Source organism: Narcine bancroftii, chromosome 8, assembly GCF_036971445.1.
Source record: "Narcine bancroftii isolate sNarBan1 chromosome 8, sNarBan1.hap1, whole genome shotgun sequence".
Classification (NCBI taxonomy): domain Eukaryota; kingdom Metazoa; phylum Chordata; class Chondrichthyes; order Torpediniformes; family Narcinidae; genus Narcine; species Narcine bancroftii.
The window spans coordinates 46,468,021-46,487,022 of record NC_091476.1 but is presented as its reverse complement, the minus strand read 5'-3'; the positions used below and the strand labels follow the sequence as shown (position 1 = coordinate 46,487,022).

At 42.1% G+C, this 19,002-nt stretch overlaps 1 protein-coding gene across 24 annotated transcripts in view; it reads left to right on the top strand.

Annotated features, from left to right (window-relative positions):
• The first annotated feature begins 5,934 nt into the window (after positions 1-5,934).
• The window catches only part of pabir2 (PABIR family member 2), an 89,317-nt gene continuing 76,249 nt past the window's right edge, over positions 5,935-19,002 (top strand). For 8 of the 24 annotated variants that reach the window (XM_069893580.1, XM_069893575.1, XM_069893598.1 and 5 more), the window contains exons 1-3: positions 12,506-12,718; positions 14,520-14,598; positions 15,673-15,729. In XM_069893580.1, the coding sequence (XP_069749681.1) occupies positions 12,555-12,718; positions 14,520-14,598; positions 15,673-15,729 (300 nt within the window). In that variant the 5' untranslated portion in view covers positions 12,506-12,554. The other 16 variants (XM_069893586.1, XM_069893588.1, XM_069893574.1 and 13 more) reach the window with 11 other exon arrangements.

Here is a 19,002-nt window from a genome sequence, read left to right as displayed (position 1 = left end):
AATTTTGAGGCTGGGCCCCTAAAGTTCTTCCTATACCTCATCTTTTTTTCCTCCCTTTCAAAATTTTTGTGCAAGATCCCCTTTCTGAGTTTCAGCGTTTATCGTGCCAGGGCACACATTCTTCTTGTATACTAAGCCCCTCCTCTTTGAAATCAACCTGGTGAACCTCCTTTGCTCCATGTCCAACCAAAGCCAGTCCATCCTTCCTCAAGTAAGGAGAGTAGAAGGTGCAACCTCACCAGCCCTCTGCATAGCTCCTGCATTACCTCCCTGTTCTTCAATTCAATCCCTCCACCAGTGGTGGCTCCTTGATTATCTGTTGTATTTGCATCCCAACTTTTGTTGATTCATGCACAAGCAGTCCCAAGTCCCTCTGTACAACAGCATTTTGCAATCTTTCACCATTTAATTAATTGATCTATTCCAAAGTGATGACCTCTCATTTACCAACCTTAAACTTCAGCTACTGTACACTTACCCACTTATCTACCTATAATCTTTGCACACTGCACAATTGCTTTTCCATTTAATTGTGTTATTGGTAAATTTGGAATTGCTATACTGTCTCCTCTTCCAAATCATTTATGTCAAGAACATTTGCGGGCTCAGCACCAACTCCTGCAACACTGCTCACCACTGATTGCCATCCAGAGAAGCACCTAATTATTTCTAATCTCTCCAGTCTGTTGGTTAACCAATCCTCTTTCCCTGCTAATGGATTACCCCCAACTGCACCTTTTTGAACACCTGGAAAATACAAGTACACAACACCAACCTTTCTCTTCCCCCCCCCCCCCCATCTCCTGTGCTTGTTACATTCTGAAAAAACTCCAGTAAGTTTATCAAACATTATCTGCCCTTCCTGATGGATAGTTTCTATCTTGATGCCTCACTATTTTTCCTGACTACAAACATTAAGTCAACTGACCTACAGTTAACAGCCTTTTGCACCCATCCTTTTTTTTTAAAGCAGTGGCATAACATTCACTGTCTTCCAATCTGCCATGACCTGCCCTGAGAATCTTAATAAATTTCCACAAACACATCCTTAACTTCTGCCATTTCTTTCTGTACTTTGGAATGCGTTCCATCAGGATTGGGGGACTTGCCTACCTTTTGACCCATGAGGTTGCTAAGCACTGTGTCTTTGGTGATATTGGTACAATGGGAGGTGAGGACCTCTAAAATCACTCTGGCATGTTCGATATGTCTTCTACTGTGAAAATCAATGCAAAATAGTTGTTTAATATTAAATTACAGTTCTTGTCTTCCAAGGGACCCATGTTCCCATTAGCAACTTTTTTCTGTTTGTATATTGATAAAAAAATCTTTCCCACTTTTATGTTAAATGCTAGTTTACTTTCAAAATCTCTGCTTAGTTGTTCATTATTGTTTTTTTTATAAAGTTTTCCCATATAACCATCGAACATTACAGCACAAAAACAGGCCTTCTGGTCTGTGCTGAACTATTCTGCATAGTCCCACTGACCAACACTCAGTTCACATTCCTCTATACCCCTCCTGGCCTAGCAACTTTCCAATTTTTTTTCTTAAATTTAAAATTGAGCCCTCATTCACAACTTTAGCTGGCATTCAGCATAGCTATGGACATATCTATGGAAAATTCCCTTTTCCACCCTTCCACGATTCTGAAGTTCACCTTAATATTCCCCTTAAACTTTTCCCCTTTTTTAAAACAATTTTATAAATTTGATAGAGGAATAATGCATGTATATATTTAGATATTAATAATATAGCTTTTAGATGATGCAATGCAGAATGCTATATAAATTATACATTATCTTATAATTCTTGGAAAAAAAAGTAAAATCCTGATGAGAATTTCATCTAATATTGAGATATACATTGTGATTATCTTAAATAGACCAATCTCTTCTAGTTTAAAAAAAAACAAAATTAAGAAAAAGACCCCCCCAAAAAAAAAACTAATCTAACCCCTCCCACTAAACAGTCACCAACAAACAAACAAATTGTAAAGAATTGAGTATCGGCTCTTGGACATCAAATAGAAAACCCTCACAGAAAACCCCTGTCTAAATAATCAAATTATGATTATAGTCCATATTTTGTCAAATTCAACCTTGATCTCTTAAACATTGGATCTAATTTCTCCAAACTCAGGCAAGATATAATATCCTGTAACCATTGCATTTGAGTTGGTGCTCTGCTGTCTTTTCCATCTTATCAAAGTTACTCGTCTGGCCATCAATGAAGTATAAGCTATTATTTTTTGTGTTGAATTCAAGGAAATCCTCTCCTAGTGAATAACCAAACAAAACAATAAAAGGACGGTTCTAATTTAATCCTAAGAATCTGTGATAGAATTTAAAGAATATTCTTACTGTAGTTCAGGACATGCCCAGAGAGTCCGAGAGGTCTCAAAAATTTTACATCTGTCACATAGTGGATCAATATCAGGACAAAAATGAGATTATCTAACTTTGGACATATGTATTCTATGTACAACTTCAAATTGTATTAAACAATGACCTGCACTCAGTTCCCATCCCTCCATACCCCTCCTATCCTTGCAACATTCTAAATTTTTCTTAAATGTTAAAAATGAACCTGCATTTCATAACCTCAGCTGGCAGCTTGTTCCATCCTCCCCTGACTGAAGAAGTTCCCCATAAATTTTTTCCCTTTTACTCATAACCCATGACCTCTTGTTTGTATCTCATCTACCTTCAGTGGAAAAAGCCTTTTTGTATATTTTCTGTGTAAACCCCTCATAATTTTGTAAACCTTTATCAAACCTCCCTTCATTCTTCTATGCTGTAGGGAACAAAGTTTTAACCTACTTAACATTTTCCTGGAACTCTGTTCATCAAATCCTGGCAAAATCCCAGTAAATCTCTGCATTTTTCCATTTTTGATATCTTCCCTGTAGTTTGGTGACAAAAACAGCAGACAGTACTCTAAATCTAGCTTCACCAATATCATGTACGACCTTACCATAACATCCCAACTCTTGTACTTTGATTTATGAAGCCCAATATGCCACAGTCTATCTTCCTGTGACATCACACTCTGAATTACAGTATATATATATATATTTTTTTTCCCAGATCCCTTTTCCACTGCACTCCTCAGTGCCCTACCATTTATCATGCATTCCTACCTTGGTTTGTTCTTCAAGACTAACACTTCACTCTTGTCTACATTAAATTCCATCTGCCGTATTGGAGTTGGTCCAGATCCCTCTGCAAGTTTTGAAAGCCTTTCTCACTATGCATTCCACCTCCAAGCTTTGTCATCTGCAAACTTGCTGACCTAAATTACTACATCAATAATATAGATGATAAACAACAATGTACCTAACATTGATCTCTGAATCACATCACTAGTCACAGGCCTCCAATCTGGCTTCTATAAAGTCGATGTCAAATCCATTTTACTACTTTACTATGAATACTGAGTGTCAGAACCTTCCTAACCTTTCATGTGGGACTTGTCAAACATCCACAGCCTTTTCTTCAACTTTCCTGGTAATCTTCTCAAGAAAGATTGGTTAAACAAAACCATGTTGATTATCCATAATCAGTTTTTGTCCATCCAAATACTTAAATATCCAATCTCTTGGAACACCTTCCAATAACTTAGCCACTCCTGATGTCAGCCTCACCAGCCTTGAATTTCCTGGGTATTTTGAGCCTTTTTTAAAACAATGAAACATGCGCTCCGCTCTAGTCTTTCAGAACCTAACCTGTGGTTATGGATGTCTTAAATATCTCTGCCAGGGCATCTGCAATTTTGACACTAGTCTCCCTCAAGGTCCAAGGGAATACCACATTAGTTCCTGGAGATTAATCCACTTTTATTCACTTCAAGACAGCAAGCACCTACTCCTCTTTAATCAGTACAAGTTCCATGACCTCTATGCTAATTTGCCTCACTTCCCTGAGTAAATACAAATGTTTTAAAACAAAATTAATATCTTGGCTCCATACATAGCTGACGAATGTGAACAAAGACAAATTTTGTTCCTTGCTATCTTTTTGTTCTTAATATATCTACTAAAGCCCTCAGGATTTTCTGTCACCTTGTATGCCAAAGCAACTTCATGTCTTAGCAGTTCTGATTTCCCCCTTTTTTCCTGCATTATTTATACCCCTCAAGTACCTAAATTTGCTCCTTGTTGCTGATACACCTCTCTAAACCAGATCACCAAGGTTTCTAATGTTGACTATTTGGTGTTCTATAATGTTATCTTTACAGATTTGCTTCTCCAATTAAACCCATGAATGTGGTCATACCTTTCCCATTCCACAGCTCAATGGAGGAGCCCACCAGTCTGTCCTGCCAGAGCACAATTGTGAAAAAACAAACATTGGTGAAACTCAGTAAGTCAAACAGTGCCTTTATGTCAAAAGGGTGAAAATACATCAACATTTTGGACTTGAGCCTTTCACCAATTGTGATATTTTCCCTGATGAGCAAAGCCACCCTTCCCCATTTCATCCCCGCACCCCACCATTCTATCGCATCTAATCAACGGAACATTGAGCTACCCTTCCTGCAACCAAGTTTCACTAATGGCCAAAATAATTCCATGTGGCAATCCACACTTAAACTCATCTTTCTTTCCTTTAGTAATACTTGCCTTGAAATAAATGAACCTGAGAACAACCCTTTGATTTTTGTCTCTGCATTTTTCCATCATATTTTTCTTTCTCCATGCCACCTTCTGCTTTGGCACTCTGAATCCCATCACCCTGCAAATCAAGATTAAAACTCTCAGAGCAAACCTTACCATAAGGATATTAGTCCCTCTCCAGTTCAGAAGCAAACCATCCTGCAAGTACAGGTCCCACCTTGCTGGAAGAGAGCCCAATGATCCAAAAAGCTGCAGGACCAATCACCCTTCCAACCCACATCTTTGGTCTCATTGTGGTTCATGACATCTGGCTGCTGACCCTCCCTCTTAATGCCAAGAACATGAGATGTCCTGGACCCTGGCACAGAGTAGGCAACATGCCATCAATGATTCTCCATCTCTTCAACAGCACCTCTTAATGGTTCCCTTCACTATCAAATCCCTTATTGCTACAGTCACTTCTTCTTTCCTTTCATAGCCGTGACCATACTTTCCCAGTGACGTGACCGACGTGGCTTATTCCTCCTGGTAGGTCATCCCCTCAACAGTGTCCAAACTGATGTATGTGTTATTGATGGCAACGGCCACAAGGGTGTCCAATCTTCCAATCCTCCCACTCTTGACAACTGTCTGCATGAGCTTTTAACTTGATGCCTTCCAACATTTCCAGGGCCGGCTCTCCCTACCCTTACTGAAAAGATCTGAAAGTCCCATTGTTGCTCAACTATCACACTCTGTGTTCCCAGTCCACACTGGCCAACTCCAGTGACTGTTCTCTCCCTTGCTCGAAGCTCGCCATTCACATTCGGGGTGCTTGGTCCTCGCTCCGGTTGCAACGCCTCTGTCCCCGTGGTGTGGGGAGGGGGTGGTGGAGAAAGGGTCCTTTTATGCGGGGGTGGGGGGTGGAGAAAGGGTCCTTTTATGCGGGGGGGGAGCGTGTGCCCTCTCTGCCCCGACAAGACAGCATAGAGAGATTCAGCAATTTGAGCATAAATAGTTCCGACGCTCGCCGATGACGTCAAAACGCAAGCTGATTGGCTGAAAACCCTCAGGGTGAAGTTGTCGTCCGTGAAACTCGTCTCTGGCTGACGATCGGTGCCAGGCGATTGACGGGCTGATCCTCGAACTTGGTTTGATTGATGTCACGTTTCACCTATCAGCTGGAACATAATTTGACGCTTAAGTACATTCTCTCCGGTTGGTCAATCAAAGTTGTCAATCAAAAATAATCTGTTCCGTCTGTCAGAAGCGGACGGCCGCGCATTTCATTGCCATTGGTCAGTCTGACCACATGTAATCAACGCCATTGCTGATTGGTCTATTTATGACCGTGTCCGTGAGACAGTTTGCAACTCTGCGTGTTCTGATTGGTCAATTTGGGCGTGAGTCCGGTGGTCGCGGGAGCCGGGCCAGGGATGTGGGCGAGGTCGAGGCCCAGGCCCCAGGTGTGTGAGTTCGGCCGAAGCCGCTGCTGCGGAGCCCGGGCCTCGGCCGGGCCCCGGGCATGGCCCAGGAGAGGATGGAACTGGAGCTGCCCGGCTCGCCGGGCCCGAGTGACGGCGGCCTGCGGCGATCCAACAGCGCGCCGATGATCAGCGGCCTGAGGTGAGTGAACAGCCGGCTTTTCGCCCTGTCAGCGGAGCCGCGGCTTCCCGCTACCGTCTGCCACGGGAGAATGAAGACCAGGTGACCCGAGCAGCATCAGCATCAAGGCGAGGAACTGTGTAGTGGAGGGGAGATGGGTGACAGTCAGGAGAGAGAAAGGGATCGGGCTGTCAGTGCAGGGCTGCCCCGTGGCCGTTCCCCTCAATAATAAGGGTACCATTTTGGGAACTGCTGGTGGGGTGGGAAATGACCTGCCAGGGACAAGCCACGGCGATCAGGTCTCGGGGAAGGGAGGAGAAGAGGTGAGCTGTAGTTATAGGGATTCCACAGTTAGAAAGCCCAAGCCAAGTGGGCTGGACATGTAGTCAGAATGCCAGACAGCCGATTGCCTAAGCAGCCGCTGTACGAAGAACTGTGTCGGGGCAAGCGCTCAATCGGGTGGGTGAAGGGGGGTGGTGGGCAGAAGAAACGTTACAAAGACTGCCTCAAAGCATCCCGCCAAGGCCTGGGTGTCGACATCAATGCGTGGGAGACTTTTGCCCTCGACCGTCCAGCTTGGCGCAGTAAGATGACCACAGGAGCCTGTGCAGCTGAAGTCAGGCGCATCATCGAGGCGCAATGAAAGTGTGCTGTGCGCAAGGCCCCAGCAGCATCCACTGCCTTGACAGCACCTGAGATCGAATCGCAAAATGTTAGGTTGCAGGTGCAGCAGGTTATTAAGAAGGCAAATGGAATGTTGGCCTTCATCGCTAGAGGAATTGAATTCAGGAGTAGGGAGGTAATGTTGCAACTGTATGAGGTACTGGTGAGACCGCACCTGGAGTACTGTGTCCAGTTCTGGTCTCCATATTTGAGAAAGGATATACTGGCTTTGGAGATGGTCCAGAGGAGGTTTACTAGGTTGATCCCTGGGATGAAGGGGTTGACTTATGATGAAAGATTAAATCGTCTAGGATGGTATTCGCTCGAGTTCAGAAGAATGAGAGGAGATCTTATAGAAACAAATAGGATTATGAAGGGTATGGATAGGATAGATGTAGGAAGGTTTTTTGAGCAGCTGGCCGGGGAAATTAAAACCAGAGGACACAGTCTCAAGATTCGGGGGAGTAGATTTAGGACAGAGATGAGGAAAAATAGTTTTTCCCAGAGAGTAGTGAATGTTTGGAATTCTCTAACCAGGGAAGTGGTTGAGGCTGCTTTATTAAACATATTTAAAATTCGGTTAGATAAATTTTTACATGATAGAGGAATTAGGAGATATGGGGAGAAGGCAGGTAGGTGGAGTTAGGTCATAAATTAGATCAGCCATGATCGTATTGAATGGCAGAGCAGGCTCAATGGGCCATTTTTGGCCTACTCCTGTTCCTACTTCCTATGTGCCACCCGCCCACTTGTGTCCCACATGTGGGCGACCCTTCATGGCCTGGATTGGCCTCACCAGTCACCTCCGGACCCACAGCCACCAAACTCCAATTTAACTTTGAAGCCATGGTCATCTTCGATTACGAAGGACGAACAACAACAATAATAGTTAGAGAGACAGAGAAGAGGTTCTGTGGAAGAGATCAAGTATCCAGGATGATATGTTGCCTCCCTGATCCCAGGGTCTGAGATATCTTTCATCGAATCACGGAAAATCTCAAGAAGGATGGTGAACACTCAGATGTCATGGTAAGGGAGGAAGGGTGATGAGCTCCTGCAAGCAAAGTTTAGGGAGCTTAGTAATGAACAGGACTCAAGGGTTGTGTTTCAGGATTGCTACCCATGCCATGTGCTAGTGAGGTTAGAAACTGGAGGATAATGCAGCTCAACAGGTGGCTAGGCTTTAGGTTTCTGGATCATTGGGCTTTATTCCGATGAAGGTGGGACCTGTTCCGATGGGATGGTTTGCATCTGAACTGGAGGGAGTCTTGAATCCTTGTGGGAAAGTTTACTTGTGCAGATCTGGGTGGGTGGGGGGAGGATTAAACTAGAGTCCCAGAGCAGATAGGGGAGTGGAGAAGGAAAAAGATGAGGTGAAGATTGCATGTAAAGCCAGAAGTCAAAGGGTTGTACGTGATGGAAATCTCAGGTGTAAAGCAAGCATGGGAAAGTGGTAGAGGAAATAAAACACATATGAGCATGGGAAAGTTGCACCGACAATGAAACATGCGCATAAAAATGGTACCTTGCCACCCAGCCATTAGAACTGCTAGAAGTAATTGAGGATTTTTTTACTCCATTCCACAAATCTTCGATTTGATGAATAGCATGTAGACTGTTTGTACTCATTCCGACAAGTTCCTGTTGTTGTTCATTCTGCACTCATTCCACATGCTAGTTAACAGTTCTCTGCTGTGATCTCACTTTTTTGCTCTTTCCATTCCCTGCCTCTTTACAAACTTCCCATTCACGCAAGAATGTCATGATCGCATCTCTAATGGGACTGGGCGTACCTGGTCACCTGTTCACATTACAGCCAATTCAAAATGGATCAGCTTTGATACTACCTCCCTAGGTGGTTCATTCCCTGGTTGATTTGGACCCCCCTCCACCCTCATACTGGGTTGGGAACATTCACACTGGCAGGTGACCTGGTAAAGTGCCGGTGTGAAGATTGGAGGTATTGTGGACAGTCAGAAAGGCTTTCAAAGCTTGCAGAGGGATCTGCATCAGTTTGAAAAGTTGGCTGAATAATGGCAGATGGAATTTAATGCAGACAAGTGTGAAGTGTTGCATTTTGCAAAGAATATATATGTTAAATGGTTGAATTTTGAGGAGTGCGGTAGAACAGAGGGATCTGGGAATATAGATACACAATTCCCTGAAAGCAGCATCACAGGTAGATAGGGTTGTAAAGAGAGCTTTGGCATAATGGCCTTCATAAATCAAAGTAATAAATAAGTATAGGAGTTGGGCTGTTATGGTAAAGTTACATAAGACATTGGTGAGGCCAAATTTGTCCAGAGTGCAGAGAAGATTGACTTCAGGAACTGAGTACAGGGAAAAGTTAAACAGGTAAGACTTTATTCCCTGGCGTGTAGAAGAATGAGGGAGATTTGAGAGAGGCATTTAAAATGATAAAGGGTAGAGACAGAGTAAATGTAGACAGGCTTTTTCCACTGAGGGAAGGTGAGATACAAACTGGAGGACATGGGTTAAGGGTGAAAGGGGAAAGGTTTAGGGGGAACATGAGGGGGAACTTCTTCACATAGAGTGGTGGAGTGTTGAACGAGCGGCTGGGTGAAATGAATGTGGGAGGTATGGAGGGCTGTGGACTGTTGCAGGTCAATGAGACTAGGAATAAAACTGGTTTGGCACAGATTAGAAGTTCCAAAGGCCTGTTTCGGTGCTGTAATGTTGTAAGGTTCTGTGCTTGTGCCGACCTGTATAAACCTACTCAACAAAAGAACCCTTTCAAACCTCGTACCCATAAGACCTCTATTTACTGTATCTTGCATCTATGAGCCTGTCTAATAGTTGCATAAATGGCCCTATTGTACCAGCATTTCAAGTACCCACTACTTTCTGTTTTTTTTAATAAAAAGAGAAAACGTTCCCCTGATATCTCCTTGAAATGTTACTGCCCTCACCTTGTACAGATGTCCTCTGGCATTTGTCTCTATCACCCTAGGAAAATGGTGCTGTCTGTTCACTCTATCTATGTCTATCATATTCTTGTAACTGGAATTCAGTCACTTCTCATCCTTCTTCACTCCAAAGAAAAAAGTCCTAGCTTTGTTAACTTTGCCTATTAAGACACATTCTCCAATCCAGGCAACATTCTGACAAATCTCTTCTGTGCCCTCTCCATAGCTTCCATATGATTCTTGTAATGACCGGAACAGTATTCCAAGTGTTGTCTCCTCACAACTTTATGGAACATTACCTCATGACTCTTTAATTCAATCCCCAAACTAATAAAGGCCAGTACACCATATCTTCTTAACTATCCTGCTTAGCATTGTTGAGAGATCTATGGATTTGAACCCCATGTACTCTGCCTTCAATTTTTTTCCCTTCCAAAATGCATCACTTTATCTGCATGGTACAACCTGGAAGTTTTGAGTGGCAAGGGTAGAATAGCATCAGCAACATGGGTTCAAATCTGACGCCGTCTTTGAGGAATTCATGAGTTCTCCCTGTGTCTTCATGGGCTTCCTCCAGGTGTTCTGGTTTCCTCCCATTCTTCAAAACATACAGGAGCTACTGGTTAATTGGGTTATTTGGGCTGGAATGCCCTTAACTGTGCTGTATGTCTGAATTTTTAAATAAACCACCGGAGTCTTGAAGGTCACATCAATGTGACTGCTTGATTGCAACATCCTGGAGGCAGATGTCCTTTGTCTCAAATTTGCAACAGTCTGGTAAAACTTTCTGATGAAGAGGTTCCAAAAAACAGAGTTGATTCACTCTTACCCTGTCAGTGTTCCAGATTGTTTGTTCTCCCGATGAGTTTGCTGCCACGGCCATTCTCATGACACTGGTGGAGGTGGGCTGTCTGATGGAAAGGGTGTTAGATTTGTCCCACAATCAGCAAGGATCCACCCATGCGTCAGCAGGCCAGCTCACACCAGATGATCTCTTCTGCTCCAATCATTCTCTCAGTTATCTTCCTCTTCTTTCTTTTTCCTTTTTTTAAAATTTTTTTATTTTTCACACCATAAATCACATTAACCATAGTACACACTTTTTCCTTTTCTCCCCCCCCTCCTTCCTCCCATCCCACCCTCCCTACCTCCCCCCTCCCGTCCATTTAAGGTATAAAATCTAGGATACATTAAACCAGTCAGACAATGTTGTCATTCAATAAAAATACACCAGAAATTCTACTGAGTCCATTCTTTTCATTTCCTTTTCCCTCCGTTAACTTAGGTAATGATTGTCCCCGGTAGGTTTTCGCTATTGTATTTAATGTAAGGCTCCCATATTTGTTCGAATATTTCAATATTATTTCTAAAACTATATGTTATTTTTTCTAATGGAATACATTTATTCATTTCTATATTCATTGTTGTATTTTCAAATTATCTTCCAATTTCCAGGTTGACATAATACATTTTTTTGCTACGGCTAGAGCTATCTTAACAAATCTTTTTTGTGCATCCTCCAAATCAATTCCAAATTCTTTGTTTTTTATGTTACTTAGGAGGAAGATCTCTGGATTCTTTGGTATATTGTTTTCTGTTATTTTATTTAATATCTAATTTAGATCTTCCCAAAATTTTTCTACTTTCTCACATGTCCAGATTGCATGAATTGTTGTTCCCATTTCTTTTTTACATCGAAAACATCTATCCGATACTGTTGGGTCCCATTTATTTAACTTTTGAGGTGTAATGTATAGCCTGTGTATCCAGTTATATTGTATCATACGTAACCTCGTATTTATTGTATTTCTCATCGTTTCGGAGCATAACTTCTCCCATGTTTCCTTTTTTAACTTTATATTTAAATCTTGTTCCCATTTTTGTTTAGTTTTACCATTTGTTTCCTCATTCTCCTTTTCTTCTTCTTTCTTTTTCCTTGATGAGACAGCCCTAACACATCCAGTTGATCAGATCACAGTAGGTGATTTGCACTTGATCTTAGCCAAAAGGCCAAAAGTTTAACTGAGGTTTATAAGATTGAGAGGCTTGGATAGGGTCGACAGCCACCGCATTTTTCTGAGGGTGGCAGTGGTCAATACCAAAGCACACTTGTTTAAGTGGAGAAAAGTTTATGGGAAATGCCAGAGCTAGGTTTTTGACAAAGTGGTAGGGGCTGGGAATGCATTGCTTGGGTGCTAGTGGAAGCTGTTTTAATCAGGACATTTCCGAGACTGTGAGATGGTTCATGAATCGAAGATAAATGAATGGTTTTGGGATATGAGGAAGGGAAGGGTTATATTGATGTGGAGTAGGTTTATATAGGCCAGCACATCATGGGCCAAAGAGCCCGTTCTCTGCTGTACTGTTCAGTGTTCCATCTCCTCCAGTTGCTTGGTTATCTCTGCTAATTACTACTGTGTGTGATTTCAAAGTGTTGTTGAATTTTGCTATCTAATGAGCAGAACATCACTCATTGTTTGTGATGTCAGAACTGCCAAATAGCTTGATTGTTACACCTGCTTTACACAATGAACTGAAGGACAAGATTTTAATATTATGATTTAATTTCTTGAAGCGTTTAATATCAGTAGCTTGATGGACTCCAGGAAGAAAGTAAGGCAGTGTGCAAATTTATTATCTTTCATTGTATGATGCCATTTGGAACCACAAAAGTTTCAGTGAAAATGGAACCGAAGCTAAAAATTGAGTGAGTTCTTTTCTCATTAGTTCAAGACAATGGGTTTTGGGAAAGATCAGAAAGAATGAATGTGGAAGTGGGCTCATTTGGCAGAAAGGAGAGTCATTGGATGAGGTTTACCTGGATTTTTGACAAGGTATTGAACATGAGGCTGCTAAACAAGATGAGAACACATGGTATTACAGAAAAGATACGAGCCTGGATAGAAGATTGGCTAACTGGCAGGAGGTAGGCAATGGGAATAAAAGAGGCCTTTTCTCGTTTGCCGCTAATTATCAGTGGTGGTCTGCAGGGATTGGTGCTGGGACCGCTTCATTTCACGTTGTATATCAATGATTTGGATGATGGAATCAGCTGCTATCTGTGGGAGCTTGTACGCTCTCCCAATGACTGTGTGGGTTTCCCCTGGGTGCTGGAGTTTCCTCCCACCTTTCAAAAACATGTGGAAATTTTAGGTTCATTGGGATATTTGGGAGGCACAGGCTTGTGTACTGCAAGAGCCTGTTGCTATGCTGTATATCTAAATTTAAAGCAATTGATAAGGCATTTGACATTGTCCCCTATGTTAGCTCATTCAGGGTCATGAGGAATAAGATCCAAGGAATCTTGACTGCATGGATTCTGAATTGGTTTGCCTGCAGAAAGCAGAGGGTAGTAATAGATGGAACATACTCTACCTGGAGGTCGGTGATGAGGAGTTCTGCAGGGATCTGTTCTGGGACCCCTGTTCTTTGTGATTTTTATAAATGATTAAATAAGTGGGTGGATAAGTCAGTAAGTTTGCAGATGATACCAAGGTTGGAGCTGATGTGGATGTAGAAAGATGTTGTAGGTTACAACAGCACTTAGACAGGGTAGAGTGATGAAAGATGGAGTTCAATCCAGGGAAGACTGAAGTGATAAACTTTGGAAGTTCAAACTTGAAGCTGGAGTTTAGTTAATGGCAGGATTCAGCAGCATGGAGAAACAGAAGGATCTTGGGGTTCAGGTCTATAGATCCAGCAAGTTTGTTACAGATGTTGATTTGGTGGTTATAAATGCCGATGGTTCAGGTTATAGGTAATCAAGAGATTGAGTACAAGAGCTGTGAGGTAATGTTGCAGCTCTATAAAAGCTCTATCAAAAAGTTTGATTAGTTCATTTCTCATGATTGGAAGGATTTGATGCTTTGGAGAAGGTGCAGAGAGATCTGCCAGGATTTAGTCTGGAATGGAGAATTTATCATATGAAGCAAAATTTGCAGAGCTTGGGCTTTTCTCTTTGGGGTGACAAATGATGAGAAGTGGCTTAATATAAGATTGAGTGATTTTGATGGGGTAAACAACCAGCACCTTTTTTTCTGGGGTGACAAAAGTAAATGTCAGAGGGCATCTGTTTAAGGTGAGGGGTAATGTCAGAGGTAAGGTTTTTTTTTTCCACAGGGTGATGAGTATCTAGAATCCATTGATCAGGGTGGTAGAAGTTGGTACAGTGGCGACATCAAAAGACTCATGCAAACGCATCAATAAAGAGCTTTGGATGTGAGGTAGGTAAGGTTTTTGAGTAAGTTTACATTGGTCGGCACATCATCATGGGTAATGTGCAGTATATTCTCTTAGTGAAAATTATTGTGGGTCCCCTTGTGGAATAAGACAGGAAAAATTGAATTGTGTAGAAGGAAATGGCAGAAAAACTAAACATTTTTTCTCCCCTCTGTCATCTACCAAAGTTTTTTTTTAAATCTACCAAAGTTCTGATGGTAAAGCAGGCATGAGGGTCAAAATGGCATGGTTCTGTTTCTAATGCTCTTGAATATCCATAGTCTGCCACTATATTTGGTGACAATATTGTTAGAATTTTCAGTGTTTACCACTTCTCTTTCTTTTAAAATTGCTTGAAATAGATGTGAGTACACCCATCTTTAAAATTCCAGTCTTAATCCCTTTTTGGATGCACCTCCAGTGCCTCAATTTGAGCTTCTCATAGTGTTTGATGACACCTGATTCAGATGTTAACAGAAATCTGACTCTTTGTGTTTGATTGTTTTTAGTGACAACTCTCAGATTTTTCAGCCAGATGTACTTCGCAACCGTAGGAATAGCACGACTGTGATGAACAGACATAGTCAGGTATGGCTCCTCCATCCACACAGAGGGTGGTGGGTACATAGAGTGATCTGCCAGAGCAAGGGGGAGAGATGCTGACAATTGTGATGTTCCAAAGACATTTTATATAGGTTCATGGATGAGAAAGGTGTAGTGGGAGAAAGGTACCTTGCTAGTTGGTCTCTATTGTATTTGTTCTCTAGAACAATAGAACATTACAGCACAGAAAACGGGCCCTTGGGCCCTTCTAGTCTGTGCCGAACTATTATTCTGCCTACTCCCACTTACCTACACTCAGTCAGTCGCCCTCCCATCCAGGTACCTATCTAAATTTTCTAAAATGTTAAAATTGAGACCGCATTCACCACTCTAGCTGGCAGCTCATTCCACACTCCCATCACTCTCTGTGTGAAGAAGTTCCCCCTAAACCTTTCCCTCTTCACCCTTAATCATGTCCTCTCATTTGGATCTCATCTACCCTCAGTGGAAAAAGCCTGCTTGCATTTACTCGATCAAATCTCCCCTCATTCTTCTACGCTCCAAGGAATAAAATCCTAACCTGTTTAACTTTTCCCTGTAACTCCCTTCCTGAAGTCCCGGCAACATCCTAGTAAATAGTCTCTCCAATCTTTTTTTAATCTTATTGATAACTTTCCTGTAGTTAGGTGATCAAAACTGCACACAATACTCCAAATTTGGCCTAATCACTTTACTATATCATCCCAACTCCTATACCCAATGCTTTGTTTTATGGCCATTTTGCCAAAAGCTGTCTATCTACCTATCTATCTATCTCTGCCTAAAGTGTTCCATTTCTTGTCTTTATTAAATTTCATTTGAAATTTGTCTGCTCATTCAAAAGGTAAAATTCATAAAGGGAGTTGAGAAGTTAATGCCAGTCCACTACTGAGTTGACTTGGAGATTTTTTGACTGGACATTGTGTACCGCAAGTCAGCATGTGCTCCATCCTGCCTGAATTTACTCTTCCTTCTGAGCACGTTAACTAAATTATAAGAATATAATTTTTAAATAATATTCAAGTTCTGCAAGATCTAAAGTGAAGATTTTGAGAGTTTATTCTGCTTTTTATTTTCTAGATTGTTCCTTCATCGCCAGTTCGAATACCAAGCAGCAGGCTGCATCAGATCAAACAGGTGAAGCCAACATTTCTACCACCGATGAAAACGTTTGGAACCCAGAAAGGTTCGATCGTGGCAGACATTGCCACAGCCGGGTTCAGCATGTGTGCATTAGTTCTCCCTTCAGTACCTTTATGCTGTGTCCTGTTTATTATCCTAACATAGAATAAAGCAATTAATTTATTCAAGGAACAAGTTTATTTGATTTTAGTTGTCCTTTAGATTTAGAGTATTCTGGAGTAGTTCCTGGGTTGTTGCTTCAGATTTCTCTCAGACAGATAAACTGATCGGCACAGGACAGTTTGTAAAGTGCATTGACTATAACAGGATTTCATGTTACATCTGTACAAAACATTGATGAGTCTGCACTTGGACTACTGTGTACAGTTATGGTCACCCATCTGGTATGCTTAAATATCAGGAGAGACTGTACAGGCTGGGACTTTTGTCCCTGGAGTATAGAAGAGTAAGGGAGGAACAATAGCGAATCAGGGGCAAAGATAAATTGTCATAGTCCTTTTACCACAGTAGGCACATCTAAAACAGTAGAATATAGATTTAAGGTGAAAGGAGAAAAATTTTGATGGGATCTGAGGGAACCTTCTTCACACAGAAGGTGGTGGGGAAGTAGTTGAAGTGGGGAAAATTGTAAAATTCAAAAGGCATTTAGGCAGATATACAGACAGGAAAGATTTGATGATGTTATTGAGTTTATTGTCATGTACATGGTACAATGTGCACTGAAATTCTGATTTGTTGCAACTAAACGGGTACTTCACAAAAAAAACCAAGATATTTTAAATAGATTATGAATGCAAAAGATAGGTAGTTAATAAATATTCACAGCTGACCTACTACAAAAAAAAATGGTGTTGGAATATTCTTTTTGTGGTGTCGGAGGAGTCCATGATTGCTGTAACAGGGGAGGTGCAAAAGCTTGATTGGATATAAACTGCTCTTGAACTTGGAGGTGGTGGTTTATAGGCTATGTACTTTTTGCCTGAAGGTAGCAGTGAGAAGAGGTTGTGACCAGGCGTCCTTTACGATTTTGGCTGCCTTCCTGAGGCAGCACCTCACATGATGGGATGTTGGAGACTGTGATGGACCTTAGCTGTTCAAGGTTCCATTACTTTAGGGCTAGGCCCTTCCAAGTGAAGCAACACTTCACATGTGAATCAGCAGGGTCCATATAAAGTGAGTGCTCCCATTGTGGCCCCCTTCACATCAGAGACAAACTGGGAGAATGCTGCGTTGAACACCTTCGTTCTGTCCGCTGTAATAGCAGGGATTTCCCAGTGGCAACCCATTTTAATTCCCCATTCCATTCCCATGCCCATGTATCTTTCTATGGACTCATGCACTGCAAACTGAGACCACCCAGTTTCTCCTCTTCTGTCTTGGCACCGTCCAACCAGATGGCATTAGCATCGACTACTCTGTTTCTGTTTGGCCCCCCCTGCCCACCAACCCCCACCATCTCTTTTTCCATCCCTATGTCTCCTTTCCTCCATCTCCCCACCCCTTGTCTCTCTCCTTTTCCATATCTCTCTATCTTGTTTCCTGCAGTTCTGCATTTACAGAGCTACCCCACTCCCCTGATCAATTCTCCATTCTTCTCTGCTACCCTCCTATCCATGTCCACCAATGGCCTCAGCTGTTGGCCAGTGCTCCTACCCCTTCTTCCCTCTTTCCCCTCACTTTTTTCAGACACTTTCCTGCTTTATGGTCATACCTTGACCAAGTTTTCAGGTCCTAAGCATTGGTTATATATCTTTGCCTCCTATTGAGGCTGTGGGTCCTGCTGGGTTTCTCCAGCACTTTTGTCATAATTGTGTGATGCTGCTTCATAATAAGTACTCTACGTTGTATTTAACAAATCTTGTAGGGTTTTTCAAGATTACCAGAAAAGTTGAAGGAAATGCTGTGGATGTAGTCTACGTGACTTTAGTAATAAGGCCTAGACAAATTCCCACGTGGGAAGTTAGTCAGGAAGGTTCAGGAGCTCAGTATTGGTGAGGTAGTAAACTGCATTTGACATTGGCTTTCTGGGAGAAGCTGGAGCGTGGTAGTGGATAATTGCTTTTCTAACTGGAGGCCTGAGACTTATGGAATTTAATGCAGACAAGTTTGAGATGTTGCATTTTGGAAGGATAAACCAAGGTAGGACATTCACAATAAATGGTAGGGCACTGAAGAGAGTGGTAGAACAGAGGCATTGGGAATGCAGATACATAATTCCCTGAAAGCGGCGTCATAGGTGGATATAGTTGGCCTTCATAAATAAAAGTATTGAATATAAGAGTTGGGATGTTATGATAAAGTTGTATAAGACATTGGTGAGGCCAAATTTAGAATAATGTGTGCAATTTAGGTCACTTAACCACAGGAAAGATAAAAATACAATTTAAAGAGTGAAGAGAAATCTTGCATACTAGGATATTGCCAGGAATTGAGGAACTGAGTTTGGTACATACTAGAAGGGCCAAAGGGGCATGTTCCTCTGCAGTAATGTTCTATGGTATACAAAATTATGATGGGCACCCTCCAACTGGATGTCATTAATATCGACTTCTCTGGATTTCTTTAAACCACACCCCCCTCTCGCTTCTTCCCTATCACTTTCCCCCAGCTCTGTCTCGCTCCCTTTTCCCTATCTGCTTTCACAGAGACATAATCAATTCTCAGCTCTCCCCTTTGTTGGTCTGGACTCCAGCCAGAACTGTCTGGATTCTGAGATTTCCTGGGTTTTTTTGCTCATTCTGCTTCTACCATGAAGAAGGGCTCAGGCCTGAAACATTAGCAATATATCTTGTCTCCTGTGGGTGCTGAAAGACCAGCTGATTTCCTCCAGCATTTCGGTGTTTTTACATCACAGTGTCTACAGTCTTTCATGTTTCACCACCTTCCTCACACTGACAACCCAGCTCACCTCTGCGCAAGTGTTCTAAGCAGGCCCTTGGCATATCTTCCCGCACTGACAACCTGGCTCACCTCCTCGCAAGTGACGACAGCGAAAAGAATGCATGCATATTGAGGGGCATTGCCCATTCAGTGGGGCAAACCTGTGAATGTTGAATGAAGTCCCCATGAGGTTCATCATCCTGTCTTATTTATCTGAAATTTATTTTTGTATTTACTTCCTTTTTTTGCCAGTCTTTTAAGTTTCTGCTTGATTAAATGCTGAATAATTTGGAAGGGTGGGGGGGTTTACTGTAAATGACAGGGCCCTTGGGAGCATTAAAGAACAGCGAGACCTCCATGTTCAAATCCATGGATCCCTAAAGGTGG